This window comes from Athene noctua, chromosome 12 (assembly GCF_965140245.1).
Source record: "Athene noctua chromosome 12, bAthNoc1.hap1.1, whole genome shotgun sequence".
Lineage (NCBI taxonomy): Eukaryota > Metazoa > Chordata > Aves > Strigiformes > Strigidae > Athene > Athene noctua.
The window spans coordinates 5,330,895-5,353,465 of record NC_134048.1 but is presented as its reverse complement, the minus strand read 5'-3'; the positions used below and the strand labels follow the sequence as shown (position 1 = coordinate 5,353,465).

General features: G+C 45.7%; 1 protein-coding gene and 1 long non-coding RNA gene across 6 annotated transcripts in view; both read right to left on the bottom strand.

The window, feature by feature from the left end:
• Window positions 1-11,227, bottom strand: part of FBXW11 (F-box and WD repeat domain containing 11) — a 74,687-nt gene extending 63,460 nt beyond the window's left edge. For 3 of the 5 annotated variants that reach the window (XM_074915657.1, XM_074915658.1, XM_074915660.1), the window contains exons 1-2: window positions 11,116-11,227; window positions 2,435-2,514 (exon numbers count right to left, since the gene is read on the bottom strand). Coding sequence is in view for 2 of the 5 variants with exons in the window: in XM_074915659.1 (XP_074771760.1) it covers window positions 11,116-11,160 (45 nt within the window). In the remaining 3 variants the exon portion in view is untranslated. The remainder of the gene's footprint in view (window positions 1-2,434; window positions 2,515-11,115) is intronic. The other 2 variants (XM_074915659.1, XM_074915656.1) reach the window with 2 other exon arrangements.
• Window positions 11,228-16,985: 5,758 nt separating this feature from the next.
• Window positions 16,986-22,352, bottom strand: LOC141965173 (uncharacterized). The gene is made up of 4 exons (XR_012634432.1): window positions 22,324-22,352; window positions 18,964-19,075; window positions 18,270-18,386; window positions 16,986-17,479 (listed from the first exon to the last, which is right to left on the bottom strand). It is a non-coding gene; the product is annotated as an uncharacterized LOC141965173 (long non-coding RNA).
• Window positions 22,353-22,571: the final 219 nt, after the last annotated feature.

Genomic DNA, 22,571 nt, shown 5'->3' with positions numbered 1-22,571 from the left:
ACCATTATAATTTATTCATTAGGATAAGACTCAGGAGATGCAGTACTGCTTTCAGGAAGATATAAAGGACTAGGAAGAAAATCTAATATATTTACATAAGTCACTCAATGTTAACTGAAATAACCTAAATTTTCCACAATACACAGTATTTAGATTAACCCTTACTTCCTTCATGTACATACATCCCGATTCCAGCAGTTTCAAAGCTCCAGAAGTGTGATATTCCTTTCTGCATTAAGCTACCCTATGTTACATAAAAAAGGCCATTTCAGAAGAATGGCTCTCCTATGCTCTTATGCAGCAGGAACAGAGGTGTTACAGACATCTACAGACAGCAGCACACCTGCTCACAGTAAATCATAACTGGGGGGGGAAAAAAAAAAAAATGAGAAACTGAAAAGAGACTTAGCACTGCCAATTGAAACAGTAGAAACATTGAGTGAATATGTTAAACACTTAGAAAAATGTGGCTGAAACTTGCCTAAGATGTTAAAAGTTGTCTTAACACAGAAAAGAGTTTAAGTTTTTAAGGATGAGGCCCAACACAATCTAAAAAGAATATTAACCCCATCTAAAAATTTTGTAGAGACAAAACAGCATGCACTTTAACTTGACGAGTTTAAATGCCTGTGAAGTCTGGGCTCGAGAACATAATAAAACATTAGCTTCACATTCAGTGTTTGTACATCAAATGCTGCAGAGGAGTATTTACATATCCTTTGATAGATCACTTACATTTTACTTTTTGAAACGTTAAGATTCAAAACCTGGGCAAGAACTAAGCCTCCAATCTCCATATACTTACACTTAAGTTCAACTTTGCTTTACTATTACCTTTGATAAGACTGTTTCATGTTTCAAAAATTTTAGCAATATTCAATATCATAGCATCAGGGATCTTAATCAGCAGGACTACACATTTACGCTTCCTCTTTTTTCTCCCCTCAGCGTATTTTAAATTATTTCCTCTTTTCAGTTTTCATCATTAAAGATGCAAAGTTCACATCTGCCTCCCCATTCTCTCATTTTAGAAAAGGCACACCCTGAACAGCAAATAGTCCACAGGAAGATGTTATTTTGCACTGTGAATACCAAGATGAATCTGACTGGTGTGTGGGACAAATTCATTTTGATATCAGACAAGGCTGCAAGAAATGTGTCAGACTAAGGTTAATGAGTATTTCCCTCAGATCTTCCCTCGGATTTTTTTTTTAATTATACTAAAAAAGCATGCCCAAGACTTCTCCATCCTAACGAAATAGAATTCAAGCACTCAAAAAATCAAACCAGGAAACAAGAATACCCTGTGCACAAATAATTCATTACATATGTAATCATTAATTAATTTCAAGTATGATTTTTGCACAAAATACTACGCCAGCAAAACAAACGCAGAGCTAAGACAATACAAGATCAACAGCACCCACACAAGTTTCTTCTACAGTAGATTAAATATTGAGGCCTTAACATTTGCTTTAATAGCTGTCTACAAAAGAGAACACTCAAGCAGCTTAGTGTTATTGCTATTAATATCAAAAGGAATTCATACTAACTTTAGAAATAAATTGCTAAGTCCATTAAAGCACTAACTTAAAGCTGGTCATTAGCAGTGCAATCTCCCATTCACACCAGATATTTAACTTGCTTAACATTTTTTTTCCTATCAGACAGGGACCCGGCTTTCCTTCCTAACGCACACAAACTTTTCCCTCCTAACTCTCTACCCTCCAAACTTGGCTTTAAGTTAACATGTTGTAGCCTTTTACAGTTATCTCAAAATCTCAGATGAATGCAACTCAAAATACAACCATACTCCCTGACTCTGAAATAAATCTGCTTCAACGTTAAAGCTTCTCTTGAAAACCATGCCTTACAACTGACTCAGCTATGCTTTGAAAACAACCAGGAACAGAACTTTACATTGAAATCTCGTAAGGATTTAAAAGGATGACTCCGAGTGCTGCCCACAATGGAATTTCAAATGGCGTTTCAGCAGGATAAAGCTACTAGAATTTGTACTATGAACAACTAGACAAGTTCTCTAAATTTCTGATGAATTCATCAGAGGACACGGCTAGAAATCAGAACAGACTCAACTGAAGTTCAACAAAGTCATTGGTAAGGCTGCTTTCTCCTTTCAGAAGCAGGATTTGTAAGCCTACAGGGGCTTAGTGTCCCTGTACCTGCAGGGTACCTCCGCAGAAGGCAAGTTTTACCTTATGTGTCCTAGGTCTGTTTTTCACAGTAGGTTTGCAACTTCCTAATAAAGCCCACATGTATTTACTGAATATGCCCTTTCTTACTCTAAGCTCAGCAACTAACTTGGTGAGTTCTAACACTTCAGGGACATTAAGCAGTTAAAGCAAGATACTGAATTTGCGGACAAACTCATCTAAGCAGAAGCAGCAAGATATAGTACAGGGTGACTTCTTACCTGAAACTTTGTTTCTGGGCTTCAGATCCACCAATCCAGAATGAAAGGGGATTCGAATGGGTTTTCCTTCTCAGACTTGTCTGTTAAAAGAGAGCAGCCAATCATCTTCAGCTTGGTGTATCTACTTCTTTCTTGAACGAAATCCCAATTACGTACTCCTAATGCTGTTAGAGAGACAAGGCAGCCTAGGCACCTTACCAGTCCGGTAATGACTACGTTAGTGGGGTCATCGGATTGGTGGATCTAAGACAAAGAAACGGATTTACAGACAAGGAGTTGCTCTTTCCCCTGCCCTGAATCACCCAATGCACAACAAATGGGGGCTACAGCTCACCTTGCAAAGATTAAGGAAGATGAGAAGAAACTGCAACGCAAATAACGAAGCAAATGCTAAAGCTTCAACCGCCAGCTTACATCTCACAAGCCTGCTCTGGGAACTGCCAAAATGGTAAAACGCAGGTTTTCAGAACAGTCCACTACAGTTCTCTTAGTTTGCCATATACATGCTCTAAAGTATTTTATTGCAATGTTAATTTCCCTGTTTCCAGACTCAAAATTATCTGACTTTTCTTATGTATCTGCAGCACAAAGATGGAGTCTTCAAGACACTTATAGTGTAAATGACAGCACTGAATTTGGTACGTTTTCAGTATCGCTGTGTCTCTGGAAAACAATCCAGAACTAGAACAGAGTAAGCCAAGGCATCCTACTCCTGACACAAGAAAAAGTCACCTCTTACTGAGCAAGATGATAATAGGCCTTTGTCCAGTATTTTCAACAGTACACTTACGCTTTAAGTGACTAATTTAAAGCAGCTTTAACAATAACACCCAAGGGAAGATGGGAGTCTCCAGAAAGCCCATGCTATGCGAGTAGCAGAAAGTATATCCTAGAGAGATCAGGCTGTGCACCCTCCAGTCAGGTCTTCAAGAAGTTTGAAATATGGCCTACAAAATCTCCCCTAACAGCAGTCAGAAGAAACAGCAACATTTTCTAGAACATCATGCTGCAACGTCCACAGAACATGCTACCACTGCCTCTCACCCCTTCCTTCACTCTCCAGCCCCTCTGGAGAGCTCAACCAAGCATTCTTCAGCCTCCACAACTGTGCCCCATGTCTCAAAGCACCAACAGCTGGTAGAGGGTGGGAGAAACTGTGCCAAGATACTGTTTCCATGAGGTCAGTCATGCTCCTGACTGTTCAGAGCTACCTAAACAAAGGAGCATCTTCATCATGGGGCGATTTTCCGTTTTTCTACCACTGGTAAAGCAATAGTCGATTATATGGCAACATTTCAAGGACAAAGCAGCACTATAAGCCTGATACCATGTCCAATCTATGATTTTTAAGGCTGCCAAGTAAAGTGATAAAATGTCAAGGCATATGACTCAGAATTTTAAGAGTACAATACAGCTCAGTAAGAAGCCAGCTATCAAAATTATATAAATGTACTGATTTGCTAAATCACAACAGAACCAGCAGGGTGTTGGAAGGAGAGGCACTTCACCATGAAGGCATTCCTTAGCAGTATTTGCAACTGTTACAGCACAGGTCTGATTTTTGCCTCGAAAGAAGTACTGGTGTGATGGAGACAGCCTGAATATCAAGTTTTCCTGGCTAGTCCTCCGCTGCCCAAACAGAAATGCCTAAAAGATTCTCTATCAAATACAAGCTGCAATTGTAACTTAAATTTTGCAAACAGATTCTGCGTATAGATTTTCAAAAGCTCTATGTATTTTTGTCTGAAATCTTTAAATTGGCATGACTGAAAAGGATAGAAGATTTGAACATTGTGCGAGGCATCCTGACATACAAACACATGCCTCCCCAAAAGGCAAAGAACACAAGCTGACACAAATTTTTGTAATAAAACCCCGTATTCAAGAACTCCTCAACAGTATGAAACTCAGAATGCATTCCCACAACTTGTAACACCAAATATAAACTTGAATTTCTCCTGTAAGCCAATGAACAAATCAAAATTCTGTAGTGTTGCCACAGCTAAAAGTTTACTTGAAAAGCTGTTTTTACCAGTTTACTCAGAAAGCACATCAGTCCTCCTTCCTAGCAAGTAGGTACCTACCTACATCTTACAAATTTCTGCCTGTATTCTTACAAAAATGGGCCTGGGAAGCTGAACTACTCTTTGATCCCAAATAAAAACGTTCATTTCCTGAGATAGAAGTACAAGGATGCAAGTCCTGAGGGGACCTGGATTAACAAAGCAACTAAGAAACAGCATGCCTGCAAACGCTCCCATTGTTAGGTTAGCCTGCACAAGAAGCAAATTAACTTTCCAAAAAGTCAGTGCTTTTTTTGTTATTAAAATACAAATGGCATTGCGTTATTTTTGTATTATCTGGTCTCAGTCATGCACTACTCATACTGGGAAGTGTGTGGAAGTAGTACAGAAAAACGGAGTAGTCTGTCAGATGTCGCACCACTGAGCTCAAACACACCAATAAACTGGGGAAGGGATTTTCCAGAAAAAGTGGATTTTCTGTGAATAATGAAGTACTAGCAGTACCATGAAAATCAAACCGAGAAATCAGATTACATAACTACATAAACAGTGGCATTAGTATAAAGACGACATTGCCAGAGAAAAAAGCTGGAACGTAAGTATTGTTATTAATCAGCATTAGTTTAAACAACTCAGTAAATATTGTCATTTCCCTTCAATTTATTTTCTCCATTGTAACAAAAAAAATTACTTCTCACAGAGCAGCCCTCTTATAACCACAGTCTTTTATTCTCTCCCACACATCATTCTTCTCACACTGGCACGTTTGCTGCAACATCCATTTCATTTCAAACCCATCAGCAATCTCACTTTGCACACTGCTGCACAAGCACTCAAAGCAGCACAGGAAGATGAAACTGAAAATGCCAAAGCAAGTGACCTCTAAACTCCACAGCAATAAAACATAACACATCGACAGACATACATCAGGGCGATTTAACAAGTAGCAAAGGTGTTTTAGAAAACACACATGAAATGAAAAGGTACATCCATCCTTCAAAGAATGTTCCCAAGTCTCTCTAAGGGTACAGCTTGTAACAAGGCAGTTTGTTTTGCTGAGATGCTGCTTGCAACGCTCATCGGTGACCCAAATTTTTAGCAGTGTACAACAACTCTGCCTAAGGGATACAGTCAGCACAGTCTGAAATGCAAAAATGGCATACATGTGCTTTACAACTTTTTAAAGGAGCAACCCAAGAGCACTTCAGAGAGGGCAGCTGGTGTGCATACCAGCATGCCTGCAGAGATGTGATCTCATTCCACAGTGACACCTGGACACTGGATTTACAAGCACAATTCCTGACCTCCCAGTCTCAAGCCAGAGCTCACAGGCAACACATCACCCTGAAAACTACCCAGCGGTGCTCACACACACAGGAAGCTATACACATGTTTCAGGCAGCAAGGGAACTTTCTCTGCTGCATCTCACTTGCTCAGCATTGTTGCAAAGGTTGCAAAATTTAGTAAAGTTAGAAAATTTAACCGCATTGAGGCAAAAGAAGTGTCTGAATCTCAAATGAGATTTTAAAAGTCTTTGGTGAAACACCAGCGTTTGGTCTCTTCAAGAAGCTGTAACTTCTTTCTATTAAGAACAACAAGCAATTTAATTTCAGAATTTCACCACAAATGGAACATCTGCAGTTTTCCTTCACCTGCATAAACTGATGTCATAATGATCACAAACTTCAGATAACTTTTTTCTTTATAACCTCTCTTCTGCATCTTCATATTCTTCTTCCCTTTGCCACCCCGTTTCCCCCACTGGTCTATTGTTTTGTCTAACCCTTCCCAAAAGATACAGCTTTCCACACTTCTTTGTCCACTTCCCTCATTTCATCACCACTCTGTTGGCTCTAAACGCAGCTGCCTTGCTCTAAATCATTTTCTTAAGCTCTTCCTTCCCATTTTCTGCACCACTGCCAAAGTCACAGCAATCTATTCTCTTTATATTTGCATCCTTCCTCTTAGAGGCACTCTCTGAAATGTGACCGTCACTCCGATAGCCTGTGCAGCAGCACAGATCTTACATCCCCTACCCCAAAGGCTCATCTGTGCCTTCCTAACCACCACCTCTCCAGATAATCTGCTCTAGCCGTTTCCCTTTTTCCACAGGTATGAAATCATCCAGCATGCCATTGACTGCATGCTTCAGTGTCTGACATGTAGCTTTCAACTCTGCTAGTTTAGCTACTGAAGATTAAGAAAAGATAATTGCAAAGTAAATAGACTGTTATCCTACCGAAGAAAGCACAACTATTTTATGTGCTGGTTTACAAACATCTTACTAACTCTCCATCTACTCCCAGCCTTTGATTAAGAACCAGTCACATTTTAGCTAGAACAGTATCTTCTTTGTTTCCAATGCAAAGAAGATCATTGCCTAGTCCTTCTGTATCTCTATTGATACAGAAGTAAACTGTTTGAAGGGCTCCTCTAAGAACATGTGGGAACAAATTCACAAAAACGTTAACTGCTTGCTTGGCTTGCAATGATTCAGACAGGGAAGAAACAAGCCAGAATGTTACAGCCCTACTGAGATATATACAGCTGCTGTATTTTAGTTTCCAAACAGAATGCTAAGATTTATTTTGCACTGTAAAGCTTTAAATAGTTTAAGGGCACAGCCATCTCCAGTTGCAGTAACCCAAGGAACTTCAGGTACCGCTGGCATGATTTATGGAAGAAGTTGCTGCTGGCAAGGCATGCCTATGTGAAATACTTTATTCTGAAATTGTTACCTTTTTAATCTGAAGACCTTCAGCTCACATCAAAGTCCTGCCAGGAGAAACCGAAATACTTTTGGCAAGATATTCAATTATAGTTCTTCATTTATTATTTACAGAGGCACTTAAACACTGGACACTTTTATGAGAGACAGAGACACACATTCGAGACAGCAGAGGTAGTATATTAGGAAGAATATTTTCCGTATATGTAACTTTAAGATATAAATGATAATACAGCATAAACAAGTGTGTGTCAGTTTTATTCCTAGGCACGGTCTTTCCATAAACCTTTCACACCACTACCACAGAGCAGTGTTACACTGAATTCAAACTGCCAACTCTGCAGCAGGGGGATCTGTGTTTGGAGAACAGCATGCGCATCAAGGACACAGTGGAAAGACAGACGAGAATAAGCTCAGTAAGTGTGAGAATTTGCACATAGTTGGCTTCCTGCTTCAGTAGCCACGTCCCATAGGTGTCTTGTGGGTACAAGAGCCTGGGAGCAACACATTTTTATTCTTTTTATACTGTCCTCATGCAGTTCACCCCATAAATACATAACTTTTTAAACCTGTATAAAAATGTATTTGCCATAATTATGCATTCTTTTACAACCACTTTAATACAAACTAATTACCCCCTACTTTGAAGGTCTGCTGGTAAAACAAAAGTACAGCTCAGTGAAGCTTCCTGAGAAAATGAAAAACACAAGGCTTTTAGCAGGTATTGAAGGCAAATGCATGTAACAGGTTTGATGCAAATGAACAATACAGATTTTATACACAACTCAGAATCTGTAGGCAAAAAAAACTATTTCACAAAGCATTACTGTTGGTACTTCACCTTAAGAAAGCAAAGTTTGGTTCTTTAAAAGAGGAAAAAGGTTACAGTTATCTAATCTCACACAGAAAATCAAAACCAGGGGAAGAAAGAGCCCTTTCAATCATTTTGGCTAGCCTTCCATCTGTTCTGGATTACTTCCTTACTACTCATTTTCTAATAGTTTGCCCACTCACGCAAAGCATTTAACTGAGACAGCGTAAGTACAAAGGTATCTAAACTAAAAACAACCCCGTCAGATGCGCTGTTAGCCTAAATCTGGACCTCCTGCAGTCAACACAAGTTAAATGTTGAGGCCTCGTGCCTCTTGAAATCACCTCTACAGGCAACAGGTACCTTGCCTGTAGGGGAAGATACCATCTGCAAATCAAAGCCATGAAATCGCTAAATCAACTAAATCAATTGCTCATCACTGTTAAAATGGTTAGATGACATGATTTACAAAACTGGAGCAAGACCTGTAAAACTTTAAGCTGTCCTAAAAGATACAGTGACTTCAGAACACTTGCTAAAACTTCATGCGACAAATGAAAGTTGTCACTCTAAAACCTTAAAATATTTCTCCGAGATTCCAGCTTTAAAAACAGAACACTATTATTTCCATGACTGATTTTTTTCTTTAAATAAATGCAAATGAACTATCCAGTGAAGGCACAGTTGAGGGCTAGAACATCGTGTTCTGAAACTTCCATGCAACTACCATGTTGACACGTTATCTATTGTTTCTCAGACACTCAGAATGATTATGTATTTGCCCCTCAGAACTTTTGCATCATACATTTGCTCCTGTATTCACTATAGATTTATCCTCGGCATTGGAGGGAAGTGATCAACTACCCAAAGCGCACCAAAAACAAATCTCCTTTATCAAAGGGAGGTATTAAACATCCTGCTTTTAGTAAACAATAAATAACACTCTTAAAAAGAAAAGCACCCTGCTAAGTCTGACATGCTAAGACAATCCCTGGTTTAAGGATGTTTGCCACCAGCATTAACAACTGATACAAGAGTTTGCATATAATACTGAAATCACTGACTGAAAACTCAGTCAATACAGTTTCTACTCTGCTTTGTGTATTTAAACAAATCTTATCTTCTACAACACACAAGAAGGCAAAACCTCCAAGCCATGTGTTCATTTAGGAATTATTTTAGTGAAACATTGACACTCAAAACCTAAGTGTTTCTACGCAAGCCTTCACTAAGGTGAATTTAATTTCAACCTACCAGCTACATTTTCCAGAGTACCATTTTCTACTGGCAACTACAGAATTAATTGTTCACCTTATTAATTTTTTATATTTATTAATTTCTTGTGAGAGAAAAATTTGTTTCTTAAATGTCCTACTACATAACAAGAATCTGAACAACCCCATCAATATTTGCAGTGATTAGCACATTTCTCAGGTCCAGCTGTAAGCAGAGGATACAATAATTATCACCAAAAGTTACATTTGCTTCTGCCTGCTAACGATTTGGCCCGAAATAGAAGAGACTTCTAAAAAGGGAGAGCATTTACAAAGAGACAAGTAAGAAAGTTGAGCAAGCCAAACGTACCTTCCAGCCTCAAATGCTCTTTTAGCATCTCACATAACCCCAGGCTGAGGAGTATTAGTAACCCTCTTGTTCCAGGTAGGAAAAAAAAGCCACTAGAACTCACTTTACACCTCAGCAATTTAGCAGACATCTTTTCTGTAGGTGACTCGTCCTGTAACAGATACCACAACAGCTGCCGCCAGCCTTTATCCTCGATGCTGCAGTCCACTAACACGGAAACAGTTCTGATGTCACCCACGGTGAAGTGCAAGATCACCGAATCGATAGGGATCAGGAAAGTAGGCTCGATAGGAACAGCTTTTAAGCTGCTGACCTCAGAAAGAATCCCAACAGATTTTTGGGCTTCCCCTTTTTCAATTTCTGATTCTTGAGAGCAGACAATACTCAAAGAAAGTTTCTATTTTCCAGATCAGGTAGTTTAGAAAAAACACTAAAGGCTAAAAAAACCCATTTCATGTTTCTACTGAAGCCAGCCCACCTTCAAAGTACCTTTAAAATAATTTTTTGTGTTTTACCATCCAATTCTGCAGTTTTGCATGAAATTCTGTATGTGAAAGCAAATTATCCTTATTACAAATAGCTTAGAAGATATTACTGATTATTATTCTCTCTCAGCTCCTAACTTATTTTTATTCCTAACGGCAATAAAACTAGGCCCCCTTAATATTTGGCTACAGAGACCTAAGATTCGCTTGTATGAACAAACCTTCTCTTTCTATTGCTTCCATTTGGCCGCCTCTCCACAACCCGAATTTAGCGGCGTAAGCGTTAATTAAGGGGTATAACAAATACACCAATTACGTCTAGTTAGATAATACCGTGTTTGCTGGACCGGAGCTCCAGCACCGGTGCTGCTCCGGGGAGACGGGATCTGTCCCCAGCCCCGACCCAAGCGACACCGCTGCTAGAGAAGCCCCAAACCCTCACACTGGAAGTTTAAATCCGCCCCTCCAGGCCCGCCAGCCTCTTGCAAGTGTCACCAGGGTGGGCCCAGGGGGCTCCGGGATGGCTGCGGCGGGGCCGGCGGGGAGGCCCCGGCCGGAAACAAGACGCTGCAGCTCGGGGGGAGGCGGGAGCTCGAGCCCCGCACCGCCGGTGTGCTCCGGGACACTTCGGTTTCGTTTCTTACAGCGTGCCCGCATCACCCGCGCACGATTTCCCGCGCCTCCCGGACCGGCTCTGCCGTCTAGTGGGGTGTTGTTATTTTTATTTATTTCTCTTTAATGAAATTAAAGCGCTCGTCGCGCCCCGGCCTGCGCCGTAAGGGCTGCCGGCCGGCCGCGGTGGAGGAGGGGAGCGGAGCGGATCCCCCCGGCGGGGCGGCGGGAGGAGCGGGGCGGGCCGGGGCCGAAGGCGGCCTCACCAGAGTCACCTTCGCGGCGGGGCGGCGGCGCCGGACCCCGCAGGCCCGGGCGCGGCGGCGGGGCCTGCCGGCGCGCGGAGAGAAGCGGGAGGAAGGGAGGAGGGGGGGGGGGGGCGGCCGCCGGCGGGGCGGCGCGGGGAGGGGCTGCGCGGGAGGCGGGGGTCACTCACCATCAGCTCGATGGTCTTGTCCTCGATCACCGAGTCGGGCTCCATAGCGGCGGGCAGCTCCGCCGCGGCGCCCCGCCCGCGCGCGCCAGGCCCCACCGCCGCTCTCCCTCCCGCCCCCCCCCCACCGCGCGCACGCACGCTCGACGCACGCTTCGACGCACGCACGCTGCGTCCTGCGTAACGTCACCGCGCCCGGAAGAGGAGAGACGCCACCCGCCCCGGCGCCGCTCGGAACTGACCACCGCTCCCGGCAGCCCTTGCGGCCCCGCGCTACTATTGACCACGGGCGGCTCCCGGCGTGCCCTGCGGCCCGCGCGGGGCCTGCTGGGAGGCGCAGGGGTCTCCGTCTCGGGCCGCGGGAGGCCTTGTCGGGCCCGAGGCAGCGCCGCTTTCTCCTCTAGAGCTCTGTGGCGCCGTCGGATCATGGAGGAGCCTGGGGATGGCTCAGGGACCGCACAGAGCCCGGGGCGCGCCGCTTGACAGCAGGCGGCACCGGCATGAATAGGAAGAGCCGTGGGGCCCAGCTGCGCCCGGTGTCCCTTGAGTGTCCGTCATCCCCGGGGAACGGCACCGGCACTAGAGCCGCCCCGTCTCCTTCAGAGCAAAACGGCGCCTCGGCCGGTGACGACGGGAGCGGGGGCTTAACGGGGAGAGAGCAGGGCAAGGGAAGAGGCCGAGAAGGATGGCGCATCCTCTGTCCGTGCTCCCGAGGAGGAGGCCCCTCTCCATGGGCTGCAGAATCGAACAAAAAGAGCTTAACGGCCATGCTGTTCCGTTTCTTATGGTGCCTGTTTGTAGAAGAGGAAAAATAGTGAGGTTTGGTGCAGGGTACTGGGGGTCAGCAGCGCTGGGAAATGCTTTTGAGACCCCCCCCTGCCCACTTGTCTCCTGCTCTCCTGCCATGCTGCCTTGTCTTGCCCCACTGACCCACCTTTTGCTGTCCTGACTTCCTTACCAAATTAACAACATTAAATTTATCCTGATCACAATAAATTCATTGTATCTCAAGTCAGTCTTAATATCCTTGTGTTGAACCGGGAATTGACACTGGGGTAGGAAGGAGAAGGGGCTCAAAGGAAGTTAGAAAGTCAGGCACTACGCCGGCAGACTTGTCAGTGTCACAGTAACATTTGTATTAGGGCTTATGAAGAGTAACAGTTTCATAAAGAATAATACTTTGGTTTTGTAGCTAATTGCTGCAAGCTGTTACAGTGCCTCTGATTGAGTTTCTCCTTGGCAGCAGAGCTGTGTTTTACCCACTTAGTCCAAAATCACAGTTAAAAACCCAAGAGAAGTTGCAGCACCTGATGGTACCTTGGGAACTAAGAAACCTGGCTGGCTGAGCTCCTGCAGGCCCACGGTGTGACAGGGAGGCAGCACCGCCACCTGAGACTTGGCACCCACGCTGTGCTCTGGATCAGTCTATAGGGACCTGAGGTTGGAGAATGTGACTTAATTTGTTTGACAAAATAAAGCACCAACAGTATTTTATTTTTACTTTTTTCCTCATAAAACAGTGAATACACAGATGCTTGTTAGCAAGACCTTTTTTTAGATTTACCAAACTATTAAGTGGTGGTGGTTTTTTCCTTAAGTAGCATTAAGAAATTAAAATAGAACCCATGAAAAATACCAGCTTCTGCAAACTGTACTTAATTAGGAAGTTTTACTCTTTACCTAATTAAAAGTTTTATTTAGTAAGTCCCATTCTGTCCAGTCATGTGCATCAGGACTTACTTGCTGGCATCGCTCGGTCAGGCAACAGTTTTAGGCAGAGTACCTATTTCTGCTGCATTGCTACTCCAGCTGCTCAGCAGGCCAGCCCCGTGCAAGATGAAGATCCACCCCGTTGTGGATATACAGAAATGGGATTATTTATTAAATGCTGGCTGACAGCAGGCACGGCATTTGGGAAATAAACACACAGTCCTTGCTAGAGGGAACTTTCAGTCTAGGGTAGATGAAGACAGAAAGGGCCGAATACAAACGCTTGAAAAGGAGAAGCGCCGTACTTGTAAGGAGACACAGAAACACGTGGATAAGGTGGTGGGACTTCCACCTAGCTAGTCACAGCCCTTCGCAACGAGCAGCTTTTTCAACCTTCAGGGTCTGTACTCTCTGGCAGACCACGGCTTGCGGCCATCCTCCACTACCACTCTGGCGGGGAGGCACTGAGCACCCGCAGGCTTTGGCTGCCGGGAGCCAGCTGAAGCAAACGTCAGGTGGGATTACGGGATTGGCAATGAGCTCAGGTGCTTTGGGTGACCAAGGGCAACCCAGGCTGTGACCTGATGACACAGCAGGGACCAACTGCATCTGTAGGCATTGGAAACTGGAAGCAAAAATGTCATAAGCAGCAATCTGGTATAACAGCACAGCAGTAGTGGCGCTGTGCTTGCAATGAAAATTGACTCAGTCGCTTCATGCTAAGCATTTTTTTCCGTTAGGTGTTTAAAACTCTGCCAAATGGTTAAGAAATGGAGTATGAACAAATGGAAACGGTGCAAAGTCCTCTCTTATTGACAACACCTGCTTTACAGAACATTTATGTCAGCAGAAATGTATTTTATTCCTTCAAAAATGCTTAAGAGAATACTTATCATGAGGTCTAAACTCTTTTCATAGCATTTAAAAACATAAACCAAACCAAGAGCAGCAGGTCTCCCTCCCTATCAAACAACTGCTGCTGCTCAGAGTCTGGGGGTGAACCTTCAATGTGCCCTAAAAGCTGCCCCATTTACATTCTTTTGGTCAAAGTGGAAACCAAACATGCCATTGCCTCGAAGTCCCTCTAACTGGGGCTACAAAGCACAAACTCACACACCAGTGCTAATGTTGGCTTGGGCTGTGCAAGCGCCCGCTGACCCGTACCCAGACATGCTCCATTTCCACGTGAAAAAAGGTCCGAAGGCTTTTCCTGTCAAACCTGGGCACCCAGGCTGACAGCTGGGCTGAATTCTCTCCACCTCCACATCACAATCCATAACAAAGGCCTCACAGGTCAAATTATGCCCTGTCCTTCACGTTGTGCAACGCTATCGACCTCAGAGAGTTCACAAAGGTGTCACCGAGAATAAGGTGGGACCAAATCCAGCTTGCTTTTGCTCTCCCTGTAATCAGATGTTCACTCAGGAGATCAACCAAGGCAGCAGATATTTCTGACATCAAAGTAAAAAAATCAGCATGACTCAGTCTAAATATATTCATGGAAGAGATTTGCTGACCAGCACCATACTATTTTATGTGGCACTTTCTGAAGTACAGCTGTACAGTCAAGCTAGTTTTTTGACTATGGAAAAGATTGCCCACAACACAGGAAAAGTAAAAAAAAATGAAAAAGAGAAAAAAAGGCAAAAATTCCTCCATTTATTTGAAGAAAGACTAAATCCATGGTCTCATTCTGGCAGTCTGAATGGGTAATGCATTGCAGTGATGGGTGTTGCAGAAGCAGGAGTGGGTCTTTGAAAACCATGGCATGAGCTGCAGAGGGAATTTGAGTTCCTGTAATCTGCTTTTTAATCGTGTGGGAAAAACTATTTCTATGATACAAAAGAAAGAGAAGAATGTTGAAAATCAGGAAGGAAAGCATTATTTTAAAAAATCGAATATTTTTTCTTTAGTGCAGAAAACTGAGAAAAGCAAGAACAGGGATATCAATCCTTGTATCTGTAAATTAAAATAAAATTGTTTCTGAGCAGCTCGTGACTTAAAAGCTCATGAGGACTGAGTGATGTGTCCAAGGCAAGGTCTAATAAAATGGATGAAAAAAACAGGTTTTTGATAAATTTATTCTGAGATACAAAACCATTGGATTCTGATGAAGCCAAGCACTGCTTTCTACATGAACCACAGGACTGCAGTAAGTTGAGGAGCACATCTCCGGGCCCGTGTTCTGAATTTAAGTTAACACAACGTCCTATCAATAACTTCCCTGTGTGTGTATCGCCATGTGCTGACAGATCTGTGTCACGCATCTGCACATCAGCAAAGCAGGGACAAAGCTGGTAATTAAGCGCTAATGATGACCTTATGCAGGTGGAAGCACACCAGGGTGGTGGGGCAGTTTCAGCCTAAGAGGACTTGCTCTGCCAGTCTTCCTGCGAGGGTGAGGATGAAGGGGAAGTGGAAGAGGGAAAGCCCCAGCGCCCAGGAACTGGAGATACCTCCACATTGTGCAACAGGGCGAGAATTCACAGAGGTTGATGTCACCTCCTCACCATATCAATGCAAAAGCAATCATCTGTTTAAAAAAAAAGCTGGAAAGCTTGTATCACTGGTCCCAAAACTGGCACAGTCTCGAAGGCTGTGGACATCCGAGTCACTGTGTCCGCTCTGTGAGGAGGCGAGAGGCTGCCCCAGTGACCCCCAGCCCAACCCACCAGCCCTGGGCTGGGACCTCTACCGAAACTCGGTGCGGATTTGAAGCCCACATTTTCTGTGTGTCCACTGCCTGATGTACTGATTCTTCTTCCAGCAGGTACTTTCCAGCAGCCCCTGTGCTCACCTGAGATCCTCTGCACTCAGAGACGTGCAGAGAGGGGGAACTGCCAGGGGGTCCAGGCACGGGGGGAGCCTGGCAGGTAGCCATGCCGCTGCCCCCACAGAAGGAGTCACTCACTAATCCCCCCCCTCCAACCTCTCCTCCCCCACGGGCAGGTCTGTCTGGGGCTCACACTGCCATGGACTGGCACCCCAAAGCGCCTGGGTGAGAATATTAGGACTGGCAGAGAAATATTTCCCAGTTAGAATGTGATTTGATTATTTTTTTTTTCTCCTCACATCTTTTCTGTATATTAAAGTGAATTATTTCTAAACTTGTGTCCATTTTCTGCAGTTTTTTAGCCTGGAATAGCCCAGTCAGATGGCAGTCATCCTGTCAGCTTGTCCCTTGACATTAAACACCCACGGGAGGAGGATAAAAGCGACTGGCTGAGGGTGCCTCCCAGACAGGCTCCTCCATACCCACAGGCAAGGACACTGCCCCCAGTCCTGTCATGAATCCAGCAAGACTGCAGACAGATGAAAATAAATTAAAAAAAAAAAAAAAAAAAAAAGAAAAAGAAAGAAAAATAAGAGATAGGTAGTGGCAAAATGATACAATCTCTGGGATTTGCTATACAGCCAGCAGGAGCTAGCTGCTCAAATCCTCCACCAGCTCCCTGGGTATCCATTTCCCAAACTTCGGATGTCTTCCCAAAATCCCCAGCCTAACATAGTCTACTCACTAAAACCCTCATCTTAGGATTTTACAATTGTTTATTTGGCTGTTTGGATAGGGATCAGAGGTTACTCAATGGCCAGTAACAAGTTACAGCACGAGAAAAGCAAGGGCAGATACATTTCAAATGCTCCTGCTGAAACAATGATTATTAAACGTACAGCTGGTAGGAGTAAGATATAAATAAACATTCTTGTTAGGGCAGGGATGACTGCCCTCAAAGTATGAAAATGTTTATTCTTCCTTCAAAGAAATATTTTGTAGCCAAAATGGGGTGACACTAGGTTTGATGATTTTTTTAAAGATCTGGAAAAAATGAGCAGATTCAGAAGGATTCTTATCCCTGACCAATAACAGATGCACTAACTCTGCTGCCACCCAGAGAGAAGCAGCCAGTCCTTATCCAGCTCTGCTACGGCACCTAAAATAATGAGGTTAGGAGTAAGGGGAGCTCAAAAGACCACTATTCGTAAATAAGAAAAAAAAAAAAAAAATCAACGCAAAGCCCCCACATCCTCGGGTGGAGAAGGTGGAGCCATCTGCCATAGGAGCACGCGGGATGTGAAGCAGCAAAGCCCACGTGGCTTTCCCGGGGTCCGGGGCCGCTTCTCGCAGGGCCGTGGCCCACGAGGACGTGGGCACGGGGCGCTTGGCACAGGGGCCGTGCTGCTTCGCGTGGGGGCACCCAGCACCCGCGGAGAGCACGGACCTGCCGCGGGACCCACGCTCCCACATAGGGAATCCAGCACCCCCGGGTTTTCTTTCCTGTGGCTTTATTGGCTCGATAAAGGTTTGGGGGTAAGAAACAGAGAAAGGAGGAGGCAGAGCAGGTGTGGGCAGCGAGAGGGCTGCAGTTCCGTGCCTCACGGCTGCAGCTCACCGTCTCCAGCGACACGCGTGCTGCTTTCGCGCAGCATTTGGGTTGTGCTGCTTCGGTTGACACATCTTACTGATAAAAACAGAATGTGATTTTGTGGTCTAGAGATTAATGAGCCAGAAGAACCCATTCCAAAGCATGGTTTGACATCCGACCCTCTGCACCCCACAGGATCACCGCTTTCCTTCACCTTCCTCCACAGATCCTCTTGTCTTCTGCTCACAGACCTCTGCTTATCCAGGTCAGACTCGTTGCACCGCTCCTCAGGCCTCCCAAAAACCAGAAACCATTTCTTAGGTGTAAGAAAAAAAACACCACATAGTTGCCCGTTTCATACACAGGCAGTTGAAGCTGGTAACAAACCCTCCTTGTATGGCTGGAGTTGGTCTTGAACATGGAATAAAATTTCCTGTCACATGAAAACTACAAAAAGTCAGCTCATACAATTCAATAGGATATTTGCGAGCTGGGAATAGTTTAGAGAGTGTCAGCTTTGGATTTTTAAGAAAGCAACCTCAAATTTTTAATAAACCGTGCTTGAAACTGGCTGGCTCACCAGAGCTGCCCACCCCCAGGACTATTGCATACCACAGCACCCCTTTAATTGAGGTTTTTGACACCGTTTCACCTTGTTCAAAAAAATTGTTTGCACTTTTGGGGTGGGAACTGCGCTGTCCTGGCTGACACCTCCAGGGCCAGTGTCACCCACAGCCCCTTGAGTGTGCCCGGCATGGGGAAACAAGTGGCTTGGCATCCCCCAGCCCCCCTGCACACATCATCCTCCCCTGCCAGAGCCCTGCTGGCCCCAGGGAGGGGGACACCCCCCTGGCAGAGAGACACCCCTGGGTGATCCTCGGCCCCCACAATGGCTTCTCCCCTGAAGCATCTGCAGCATTCACAGACACCCTGGGGTGAACTAAATGCTGTTTTGAAGCTCTGGTGCCCTGATATAAAAAAAAAAAACAAAACCAAAACAAATCAAAACCCAGACCCTATGCACCCTTCTAATCATTGATTTCACATCTTGGATGTCTGCAATACATTTGTTTCCATACTCACTGGCAAATACTCTTTATAGACATGCTGTGAGGTTATTCCAGCAATATCTTTATTTTCTCTTGATGTCTTCAACATGTTCTGGATACTCAATAAATTAAAATGGATTTTCACCTTGTGCTGGATGGAAAGAATAAAAAGTAGCATCAAAATCCCTGCTTTAACTTCAGAGCTAGCCTTGCTCTGCAGTCTTCCAGGGCTCTCACCTGTCTTTTCAGGTTAACAGAAAAGGTTTCTCTATCCCTTGCCTGGCACATCACTCTCCGTTTTGCTCTCACTGCACAATTCAGAAACAGAACCAAACCTTTTTTACTGAAGCTCAGCCTGGGGGAGTCAGTCCTGAGGTGGGCTATAGCATGGTAACTACGGCAGTACCATCACTATCAGCCGATCACAAACCCTAAGGACTCATCTTGGCCTCAGCTTGTTTTGCCTCAGCTTGACCCTGGCCACATTCCCCACCGGAGCGATGGATTCTCCGCGCTGGAGCGACTGAGCTGCCCGACCATCAGGTGAGCAGCTGTTCGCTGAGCTCCCAGCTTTGGTTTGGGTTTGTGCAATCACATGGCTGTTGCCCTCAAGAATTGGATTGTATATGGTGAATATGCTGCAGAGCTCATTCCTCAGTATTTAATTTACAGACCCAGTGGCAAGACAGAAGAGTTGACAACAGGCTGCATGGAAGCAGACAACTTACCCAGAACAAGATTCTGACTGTAAGAGCAGGACAGTAGCTCCTACATGAAGAAGTGGGCAGTGCTGGCTCTTCATCCTGCATGGGAGGAGGTGACATTCAGGCAGCTGGTGTCCTGCCAAGAGTAAGATAACTTCATGAAGCCAATAATTGATTGGAAGATGACAATAAAGCTATGAACAGACTTGCTTTGCAATGCAGAACCCTTCAGGTGCATCCACCTACCTAAGCAAAACAGCAAGGGACTATGAGTAGCTCAGTTACCCTGTTAGTAAGAATGTGAGAACAAAAGCTGGTCTTTATTCCCAGCACCAGGCATCAAGGGATTAAAAACCACCCGTTTGTTTTGCAAGTGAAAGGGAAAGCCCCAGCCCTTTTGTTGGTCTTAATCGGAATTTATTTCCAGGTTATTTTTTACCACATATTACAACTGTGCAGACCCTGGGAAGGATTAGTGCCCAGGGGTTCCCCCCAGACCCTGCCGTCCCGGCTGGCCCCCAGACAGTGCAGCTCAGGCACCCCAAGTACCCCGAGCTACAGCAGTGAAGAGTCCTGAAGACCTCCACACCCCCTCTCAGGCCAGAAACCTAAGGAAAAGAAGTTTTTCAAGAGAGAGGCTTAGGAATAGCAGTTCTTTCTGAGTTTCAGGTGTACTTTTACATATTTACAGCAGCTCTTTGATATCCCTGGTAGCCTGTACCATGGGAGATGAGACGGTGGGTGATGTGGCACAGGGGCACATCTCAAACCACAGCACACCAGAGCAGCACACACCAGGGTCTGTGTCCATGGGGTGAGAGGATCTCCACCTCAGCAAGGAAAAGGCCAGGAGAATAATTTTCATTTAATTTAAATTATCCTCAGGTATGGTCACAACAGAGGAGCTTGTCCCAGTACCTTCTCCACCCACCTTTCATGTGTATCAGTCTCTCTTTCAAACCTAGCCCCTTGCGTTCCCCATGAACAAGCTCTGATGTACTCAAGATGTTACACAAAAACGAGCCATCAGAGCCAGCCCCATGGCCTCCCCTGATGTGCTGGAGCAGCTCTGAGCCATGGCTGGGAACAGCTACCAGTGTTCCTCACACCAAAGCCACACACAGCAGGTTTCCCCTCAGCACCCTCCTACACCCCAGGATGTTCCTCCTGGAGCTGCTCGAGCAAACGAGCATGACCCAGGCACTAAATCAAACCAGGCTGAAGCGCAGCAAGACTCATCTCAAGATGGAAATACAATGGTGTGTCTCCAGAAGGAGAGTCCCCTGTTCTCCCCAGCTCTGCAAAGCATGTCTCTGCCATCCTTAAATGCACTTGGGAAAACTGCGCAGACCTTGGTCACGGCTGGGATGCACAGGGGACACAGGAGGGAGGTGTTTCAGATTCATTCAGCCACAGATGCAACCCAAATCCATCCCAGCATAATAAAATAAGCAGGTTAACTGGAGTCTATAAGTCAGTGTGGCAAAAAGCGAAGCAGTGAGGAAGAGGGGGCACATGGGATGTGTGATGACACAGGAGGAGCAACGGCAGAAACCCCAGCGCAGAGGTACGCGAGGTGTCCCGGCAGCACGTGGTCCTGACAGCCCGCTGCCACCCGTGACGTGGGTTTAAAGCACCCTCCCTTCCCTCCCCACCCTCCAGAAATATGTTCTTGGCTCCCAAGCGGCGCTTGAGCAAAGGCAGACGACTTCAGCTTACAGCAACTGCTTGCTACACCTCTGACGCTCGTGTTTCACACGGAAAGTCCCCGTGCTTTATCTCGTACGTGAAGCACAAACATCGTCCTTTCGGCTGGTTACCTGCCGCGTTCCTCAGGCAATGAGTCAGCGGGAGCTTTCCTGCAGACAGTGTAGAAATGGAGTTTTTTCTTACTAAGAGCTGGGTCTGGGAGCGTGAGTGGTCCCTCTGCCCGTCCTCATTGCCTGCCCCACGGTGGGCTCCTGCAGAAAACTCCAAAATACCTCAATGCAAGCTAAGCACTAAGCACGCCTGGCACACCACTATTTAAATAGATATGAGAACCCTTTCTTTAAACAGATCATGATCTCTAAGTAAACTTTTCCCTTCTTGCTTGCTGACCCAAGTGGCTTCAATCCATTGGTGTCCCCCGAAGCCTCAGGAATGCTGACACAGAGCACCAGGCTGGCGAAGGGGTGATGATGGCAGTGGAGACAGCTGCAGAGCGTGCTCCCCCCGCAGAGCAGCCAGTTTGCAAGGGGTCCTAATTTAGGGAGCAGCATTTAAAAGCTCACAGTAGGTGCCGATATCCAGAAGCTGGGGTACATGGGTTTGGGTCTGTCCTGGTCAAACAGTCCTGGGAAAGGCACCAAAGCACCAGGGAGCATTGCTCCCCCCCTCCCCAGAGGCAGCATTTAGTTCGTGACCTGTAGGATGACATTTGTTTACCAAAATGGGGGTTTTTTTCAACATAACCATGGATGTTTCTAGGCCTCTGAACAGCTCCATTTTCTCTGAGCACCACCCAGGTCTCAGCCCAGAGGAGCAACAGGAGCCGAGTGCTGTGCTGGAAGGCACAAAATATCCAGTGATCAGGATGCGGCGTCCCCTTCTTGCCCCGGGGGGAAGCACCACATCAGCAGGAAAAAAAGCAAGAGGATGCAGGAGGGAGGCCCCTCCATCTCAGCCAGGCACCAGCAGCAAGAGCGTGGCTGGGGACCCCACGACCAGTGTCCCCCACCAATGGGGATGTCTGCAACCAGTCAAAGCTGCCTGGTGAGCCTAAGGGACGGTATCCAGCCACAGCAGTGCTCAGAGGAGACCAGCCATCCCTCCCCCTCTTCTGCCACTTATTTCCTCTATATTTTCCATTTTCCTCACTAGGAAAATATTTTTTATCTTACGCTTTTAGCTTTCAGGCAAGTTGCCTGCCTCCATCCCCTCTTGTCCTCAAATAGTACAAACTTCTCGGCTATTTTGGGTAAATTTAGATGTGACTATGCAGAACTGCTCCACTGGGGGTAACCCTGAGGTCTGTACTCTGCACGTCCTTCTCACACACCAGTCCACTGAGTCAGTGCCCTCCTGTGCAACTCCAAAACCACCCCAAAACCACTCGTGGCTGAGAAGCATGCAAGATGCGGGCTGTGCCCTGCACAGCCTTGGCCAGATCCTGCGCCTTGCACCCAGCCCCTCACAGTGAGAAACGCTCAAGCAGGCTCATGGCCAGGGCAGAGAATCACAGCACAACCTGATCCCTGGGGAAGGTCCAAAGGAGCTGGTTTGTTTAGTCTAGAGAAGCAAAGATGGACGTGAGGGAGCTTTCATGCGGCTGCACGTGGGGAGAAGTGCTTGAGCAAGAGGCACGGGCACGAGGTTACACATGGCAAGTGCAATTCCTTTTACCAAGTCAGATGATTAAACACCCTTCGGTGTGTTTAACTGGAGGGTAGTTCAGCATGGCTCTGCAAGGTGTCCTGAGCATTCCCAGGGGATTCTGAGGAGTAGCATGAGCAGCAAGACATGAGCATTCACAAGCTTTTCTACTAAATTACAGCAACCTGGGCTGAAAGCAGCTCCAAAGAATCAGCTAGAGAGAAGCAGAGGGGTTTTGTGAGTTGGGATAAAGCCTCTTTGCCTGCAGCCCACTTCCC